This window comes from Bos indicus x Bos taurus, chromosome 18, assembly GCF_003369695.1.
Source record: "Bos indicus x Bos taurus breed Angus x Brahman F1 hybrid chromosome 18, Bos_hybrid_MaternalHap_v2.0, whole genome shotgun sequence".
NCBI lineage: Eukaryota > Metazoa > Chordata > Mammalia > Artiodactyla > Bovidae > Bos > Bos indicus x Bos taurus.
In genome coordinates, this window is record NC_040093.1 from 11,134,431 (window position 1) to 11,142,377 (window position 7,947).

At 51.4% G+C, this 7,947-nt stretch overlaps 1 protein-coding gene across 1 annotated transcript; it reads left to right on the forward strand.

The window, feature by feature from the left end:
- Positions 1 to 5,737: 5,737 nt before the first annotated feature.
- Positions 5,738 to 7,434, forward strand: LOC113875293 (retina and anterior neural fold homeobox protein 2-like). Its single transcript, XM_027513628.1, has 3 exons — positions 5,738 to 5,741; positions 6,197 to 6,366; positions 6,853 to 7,434. Exons 1-3 carry the CDS (start codon positions 5,738 to 5,740, stop codon positions 7,432 to 7,434), a joined length of 756 nt encoding a protein of 251 aa, XP_027369429.1.
- Positions 7,435 to 7,947: the final 513 nt, after the last annotated feature.

The following is a 7,947-nucleotide window of genomic DNA, read 5'->3' on the forward strand; positions in this document are numbered from 1 at the left end:
CGACACAGCAGAACCCTGAAGACAGTCTGCTTAGTGAAATGAGCCAGACACAGAAGGAAAAAATAGTGTACAATTCCACTTAGAGGAGGTAACGGGAGCTTTCAGAGAGAGGCAAAGTACTGCAAAGGTTACCAGAGGCTGGGGGAAGGGGGAGAGTTTGTGTTTGATGGGTCCAGAGTCTCTGTCACAATGATACAGGTATAGAGAGTGGTGATGGTTACACATCGTGAATGTATTTACTGAACTCTATACTTGTGCTGTGCTGTGCTAGGTCGCTCAGTTGTGTCCGACTCTTTGCAACCCCATGGACTGCAGCCCGCCAGGCTCCTCTGTCCATGTGGATTCTCCAGGCAAGAATACTGGAGTGGGTTGCCATGCCCTTCTCCAGGGGATCTTCCCAACCCAGGGATCGAACCCAGGTCTCCCGCATTGCAGGCAGATTCTTTACCATCTGAGCCACCAGAAAAGCCCAAGGGGGTGGATAGCCTATCCCTCCTCCCGAGGATCTCCCCAACCCAGGAATCGAACCAGGGTTTCCTGCATTGCAGGCGGATTCTTTAACAGCTGAGCTACCAGGGAAGCCCACAATATATGCTTACAAATGGTTAAAACAATACTATATTATAAAATCTTACCATGATTTTTAAAAGCACAAAAATATCCCCCCCAATGTGGCCTGAACAGACCTCAAAAAGGGCACTTGTTTATAGCACAAGAGCTGAGACAAGAAGGCAGAGTGTCCCTGTATTCCTGGTCAGCTGCGAGCACGTGAGGGTGGCTCCTTGAATTTTTCACAGCTCTGTGCATGTCTGCAAATAACTAGAAACACGCTGGACTCCTCCTTCGGCTGTTGTGAAGCAATTTTACCCAGTGGGCAAATTGGCAAATAGGGAATCTGCAAATAGTGAGGATGGACTGTATTTCAAAAATGAAAGAAGAGGCAAAGAGCAGTGTCTAGAGACCCAGAGAAGAGCCCTAGTGACGGAGAGACAGACCAAGAAGTTCTAGAAGGTAGAGATCAAACCCTGGCCCCCATCTCTCCATCTCCCCAGCCTTGTCTTCCAAGCCTGGATTGCTCTTTTAGTGTTGCCTTAGGTGGCATTAGGAGTAAAGAACCTGCCTGCCAATGCAGGAGACACAAGAGACTTGGGTTCCATCCCTGGGTTGGGAAGATGCCCTGGAGGAGGGTGTGGCAACCCACTCCAGTATTCTTGCCTAGAGAATCCCACGGACAGAGGAGCCTGGCGGGCTACAGTTCATAGGGTCACAAAGAGTTGGACATGACTGAAGTGACTTAGCATACACTCATTGCAGAGAGCCGGAGAGGTCTCTCGATGGGCATCTCTCAGGCAGGAGGCAGAGATGGAGCAACCATACAGGGAGGGCTAGAAGCAGGGCTTGTCTGGAAAGGGGGCCGCAGAGATCAAGAAACTGATGGATGGAGAGAGAGCCATTGTTTCTGTTCGGATTGAATCAAAAATGAAAGTAATAGCTTTTCCCTCTTAGCACCAATGTTTGCCGACTCCTTTCCCATCTCTTGTCTCTTCTGTCCAAGGAGGAACCTTCAGGAACGCTTGCTTTCCCCAGCTGTCCCTGGATGGGCTCTGCCCTCTGGGCTTCCATCCAGCCCAGGGATAAATGAAGTCAGAGAAACAGAAGGCAAGGCATCCACGTGGCCTGGGGCAGCACCCACAGCCAGAAACTAGCCTTGTTTCCCTGCTTGCAAATTAAAAAATAAAAGTCGTTAAGAAGTAGAAAAGAGAAAAAAATGAACACAGCCTCTGGGTACTTGATTTTGCTGTGTTTTTTTTTTTTTTTTTTTTGCTTTTGGCCACCTCATGCGAAGAGTTGACTCATTGGAAAAGACCCTGATGCTGGGAGGGATTGGGGGCAGGAGGAGAAGGGGACGACAGAGGATGAGACGGCTGGATGGCATCACTGACTCAATGGACGTGAGTCTGAGTGAATTCTGGGAGTTGGTGATGGACAGGGAGGCCTGGCATGCTGTGATTCATGGGGTCGCAAAGTTTGGACACGACTGAGTGACTGAACTGAACTGAACTGAATGCAAACATATTATGGATATATATATATAGTATGTGCTTATTGAATGTACACATTCTCAGAAGTGAACAGTGTGTCTGAGACATCGCGTGCATGCTCAGTAGTTCAGTCGTGTCCGACTCTTTGCAATCCCATGGACTATAGTCCACCAGGCTCCATTGGATTTTTCAGGCAAGAGATAGGGTGGGTTGCCATTTCCTCCTCCAGGGGCTCTTCCCGACCCAGGGATCGAACCAGAGTCTCCTGTGTCTTCTGCATTGGCAAGCAGATTCTTTACCACTGAGCCACCTGGCAAGCCCATCTGAGACATTACTCCATGTCAAAAACTGCACACTCATCCAGATCGCTTAGCACATTATTAGTCATCAACTTCTGAGTTTTTCTCATTCTAGACTGGGAGATTTGGGATGTTTCAGACACATTTATTTTGACAAAAGAGATACATCAGGCAAACAAAGCAAAAACTACACTGAAAATCATCAATTGTTATTAAAGATTCTGAGCCTCATTCCTTTTGTTAATTAGCATTCCACAGTCTAAAGTTACCGAGAATTATTTATTCATTCTCTTTTTTAAGGACACAAGTTGATCTGATTTGTTCAGCTGATTGATAGCGCAAGTAAACTTTTCCACGCTTGTTCACAGTGGTCAAGGATTCTCCCAGGCTAGGACTGCCCTGGCAGTCCAGGGGTTAAGATTCCACGCCTCCATTGCAAGGGGTGGGCATTGGACCCCTGGTCTGGGAACTAAGATCCCACATCCCTCCCGTGGCCAAGAAAAAAAAAAATTCTCCCAGGAGTAAATCCCTTTTGATAAAAAAAAAAAAAAAGAGTATTATACTCATTCTCTCCTATTCAGTTTCACCAATTTGGTCTCCAAAATCTCCAAAAATCTACTAACCTTCATTCCAGCAGCAATGAGAGAAGGCCACATTCCCCATCCCTATGTCCCACCCAACTTGATCAGTCTAGTAGGCAGTAATGTTAGCATTGCATTCATGACTATATTTTTACTGATAGGTATTCACACAGCATAACATTTACCCATTTAAAGCATACAATTCAAGGTTTCTTAATTTAGTCACAGAGTTGCCCATTCATCACCATAATCCGTTTTAGAACGTTTTCACCACCCGAAATAGACCGGTTAGTCCCCATTTTCCCTTCTCCCAAGTTCCTGGGACGTGCTAATCCACCTTCTGTCCCTATGGCTCTGTCTCTTCTGGACATTTCCTATAAACGGAACCATACAACATGTGAGCTTTTGTGTCTGGCTTCTTTCTATGAGCCTAATGTTTTCCAGGTTCATCCATGCTGCAGTATGAATCAGTACCTTATTCCTTTCTGTGTTTAAAACAATATTCCACGGTATGAATAAATGACGTTTTGTTTATCCCTCCACCAATAGATGGACATTTTTGTTTCATTTCCACCTTTTGGTTTTTGCGAATAGTGCTTGGCATGAACATTTTCACATTTAGTGTATACATTTTCCTAAAACATTATCCGTGAGTTAGTCCATCTAGTATACTTTTATTGGCCAAATAAACTGCCACACTAGAAAATCTTTGAAGGCAGGGAAATTACTCTTCTCATCACTCCTGCTTTCCCACCACATTTGTTAGGCTTGACAGGGAAGAGTTGACAGATGACGGAACTTTTCTATATCTAACACTGAGCAGCAATTGAAAACAATGAACTTGACCTATAACAACATTTCTGTTTTAATTTTTTTTTTTTTTTTTGGCACTACAGCTTGCAGGCTCTTAGTTCCCCAACCAGGGATCGAACTCTCGCCCCCATGCAGTGGAAGGGCAGAGTCTTAACCCCTAGACTGCCAGGGAAGTCCTTGTTATATTTAATTTTGAATGTAATCTCCCATATATTTCTAGCGTCCTGGACTGTGAGCCTTGTCAGTCATGTTCTCCCTTGACCCTTGAGCCCTGAACTCATGAGCGCACCACCAAAAGAGGATGGAATCACCCACTTAGGTCTCTGGACAGAACAGATGTACCATCACTGTCCACCTGATGGTCTTCGGCTGAGGGTATTGGCAGCGATCACCAAGTCTGTCTCAGATACCAACCTACACTCCCAAAGCATGAGAAAGCCAGACTCTGGTAGAAAGCTACCAGTCCCCGGCATGGTGTCTCTTCTCAGTCACTGCTCATCTAAACATCACGGTGTTCCATTTATTACCTTGGAAAAGTAGAGAGAAGGTGGCCTCCGGTTACATCCTATAGACCAAGGACATTACCACCTTTGCCCCTATTGACAGCAGCAGCCGTCTTGGGGACTAGTGTGTTCCCAGCTGCCCAAGACGCAGAAAAGATGTCCAATTATGGCAGAAGGCTGGCAGAAAGGGAGCAGAGTAAATGTCCACTCGTGGCAAAATGCCCCCGTGAGCATCAAAGAGTGACGTAAATCGAAAAACAAGATCTCTTTGCTTTGTTTCATGTCATACTTGATCGCTTATTTGTCATCTCCTGACGATGACAATAAAAGTCCCAGGGGATGAGCATCATGAGCTGTGTTCTCCCCTGCCCATGGTCCCCCGGAGATCCAGGCACAAGCCAGGAACTCAGCACGATGCTTAGGTCCAGGTCTACGCAGCCTCAGTTCAGTTCAGTTCAGTCGTTCAGTCGTGTCCAGCTCATTGCAACCCCATGGACTGCAGCACGCCAGGTCTCCCTGTCCATCACCAATTCCCAGAGTTTACTCAAACTCATGTCCGTTGCGTCCATGACGCCATCCAGCCATCTCATCCTCTATCACCCGGTTCTCCTCCTACCCTCATTCTCACCCAGCATCAGGGTCTTTTCCAGAGTCAGCTCTTCGTATCAGGTGGCCAAAGTATTGGAGCTTCCGCTTCAGCATCAGTCCTTCCAGTGAATAGTCAGAGTTGATTTCCTTTAGGATTGACTGGTTGGATCTCCTTGCTGTCCAAGGAACTTTCAATAGTCTTTTATTATTGAGCAGCTGCAAGTGAGTCCTGTCCTGGGAGGCACCAGGAACCCTCTGTATTAAGACAGCTTGGGGCCTGGCCTTCGTGGATGAATGAACTGGGTCTGGTTTCCCTGTTGCATTCGGGAGCTTGGGTCCAAGGAGCCCGATTTCACACTTCCATGGTGTTGGAGAAGACTCTTGAGAGTCCCTTGGACTGCAAGGAGATCCAACCAGTCCATCCTAAAGGAAATCAACCCTGAGTATTCATTGGAAGGACTGATACTGAAGCTGAAGCTCCAATACTTTGGACACCTAATGCAAAGAGCTGACTCATTGGAAAAGACCCTGATGCTGGGAGAGACAGAGGGCAGGAGGAGAACCGGGTAATAGAGGATGAGATGATTGGATGGCATAGATTCAATGGACATGAGTTTGAGCAAACTCTGGAGATAGTGAAGGACAGGGAAGCCTGGCAAACTGCCGTCCGTGGGATCTCAGAGTTGGACATGATTGAGCGACAACATCAAACAAAAGGATTAACCAAGTATTAATCACTCTCTTGCCAGGCAGGGAGGCTGAGGGTGGGGCAAGAGAGGGTGGGTTTCAGGACCCTTAGGGTGTGCCTAGGTGGGCACAGCATAAAACCGGGATGTCTGTCCCAGGCCTGTGAGCAGAGCATAAAACTCCGACAGCAGAACAGCAGGAGGATGCAAGAACCCGAGTCCGTCATGAGTGAGTCTGGCCTCCTGGGACTTAGTGGAGTTTGGGGGTGGAATCACATTACTAGGGGAGAGGAGCAGAGAGCCTGGTCCTCGGGGGTCCCCTGTCGGGGTGGCTCCCCCCTTGGTTGGGAGATAGTGGGGGTTGGGGAGAGCACCAGGGGTCACCAAGGAGCCTGTCCTGCGTGCCTTCCCAGGGCAGGGCCCTGGAATAAATACTCCATGGGCTGAGATCAAGCCAATTTCCAAGCTGTGCTCACTGAGGCCCAGAGAGGTGCAGTGGTTAGGGCTGGAGGGCGGACAGCCAGGGTCTGACCAACAACCTCACTCCAGATGCCCCCAGCTTCTCCTCCCGCCCTCGGGCCTGAGTCCCACCGGCTCACCAGGGTCTGGTCCAGGGAGGGGGAGGGCGCCAGGCAGGCTGGGGGCTATTCCTGGGCTCATGGGCCTTGTTTCCCCCTTGGTCAGGCCCCACGTGGAGGTCAGCGCCCCCAAAGAGAAAGCGGCGCCAGCGCACGGTGTACAGCAAAGAGCAGTTGGAGGCGCTCAAAGAAGCCTTCCTGAAGAACGAGTACCCGAGTTACCAGGACCGCCTGCGCCTGGCGGCCAGGCTCCACCTGGACGAACACAGAGTGCAGGTCTGAGCCCGCCGCCCCGGGGCCACCCCTCCGCCCTCCCAGAGCCACCTCTGGGGACCGCGAGGCCAGAGGGGCCAGGGCTGCCCCGGGTGCCGCAGCAAGCAAGGGGTCTCCCCGCTGTGGACCCAGGGCTGGACCCCTTCCGCCTCAACCCTGTGCTGTATCACCCCGCCAACCGCATGCGGCCTGCCTGACACCCCCCATCGCCCCGGGGTGTCCCGGTGCCCAGCCCTCAGGGCCTCTGACTCCGCGGACCCTCTCGGGCAGACCCCTTCCTGCCCCGTGGGCGCCCAAGCCCGACCCCCTGCCCTCTGCACCCCTTCCCGCTGCCTCCTGAACCCCAGGAGCCTCTAATTGGGTCTGGGGGGCGGAGGGAGAGGGGAGGCGGGATTCTCAGCTGGACAGCCTCACCCCCGGAGCAGAGGCGATAGCGCGGGGCCCCTCGCCTCTCACACCCGCTTCTCCCGGTCCCCTCTGCCCACCCAGGTGTGGTTCAAGAACCGCCGGGCCCAGCGCTCCCGTCTGGAGCGACGACAGGCCCAGGGAGGATACCAGATGGCCGGCGATGCGCCCACGGACCCCGGAGCCCCCGGGACTCCCGCCCCCGCCCCGGAATCTGCTGCCGCAGCTGCGAACCCCAATTTCCCAGACAGCCCGGGATTCTACAGCCGCCCTCCTCCCCCCAGCCCCGCGGGGGTGCTCCCAGCGCCCGAGCCTGGCATCTCCAGCCACCACCCGGCCACGTGGGGCCCGGCACAGGGCGTCCACGTGTATGGTCCGACTGCTTCAACGCCGGCCCCGGCCCCGGCCCCGGCCCCGGGCTGGCCTCAGGACCCCGACGCCCCGAACTACTGCCCAGATCCTCTTCCGGTTCTGCTTCCTGACTGTGCCCGGATGTTCTCATTCCAGGAGCTCTTTTCCAAACCCTCCTCTCCCTTGAAATCTGTGTCCCCTGTGGACAAGGATGATTTAGGCTCCCAGCGGTTCACAAATTTACAGGGTCGTGGTCATCCGTCCCCGCAAAGTCCTGCAGACCCCGAGGGGCCAGAGAGGACCAGAGCGCTGTGAGCCTGCACGTGGCGCCCCCGCGTCCGGGAAGGTGTGATGGCTTGGTCTTCACAGCTCCTTACTGTGTGCACCTCCCCTGATCCAGCCTGGGGAGGGGGCGTTTCTGTGTCACTGTGAGGCCACCGCGGGTCGCAAAACCCTGAAGATCCCTGCCCGGTAATTTGGGGTGCACATGGGAACTGCTGTCAGTGGAATCGCTACTGGCAGTTCGTGTGTGTTCCGGCTCCGTGGATGCTGCAGGAGAACTTTCTGTGCAAGCGAAACCATCCTTCGCCCAGCCCCCTGAATGTTGAGGATTTGAGATATGTCTATCTCTTTTGGTGGTTAAAGTGTTGCAAACATTTTTCCCATGTGTATTTTCTATAAGTAGAATTTTCTTGATTTTAATGTTGTGTATTTCAGTGCCTCTTGTTATCTTTTGTGATGAATTCGTGTTTTTCTTTCGTTTACATCAGTGGCACACTGATGATACGCTGAAAAAAAATAGAATAAAAAAATTTTAAATAAATTTAA

Coding starts and splice junctions, on each gene's coding strand:
- LOC113875293 (XM_027513628.1), top strand. Junction 6,367..6,852: donor TGGACGAACACAGAGTGCAG/GTCTGAGCCCGC, acceptor CTGCCCACCCAG/GTGTGGTTCAAGAACCGCCG.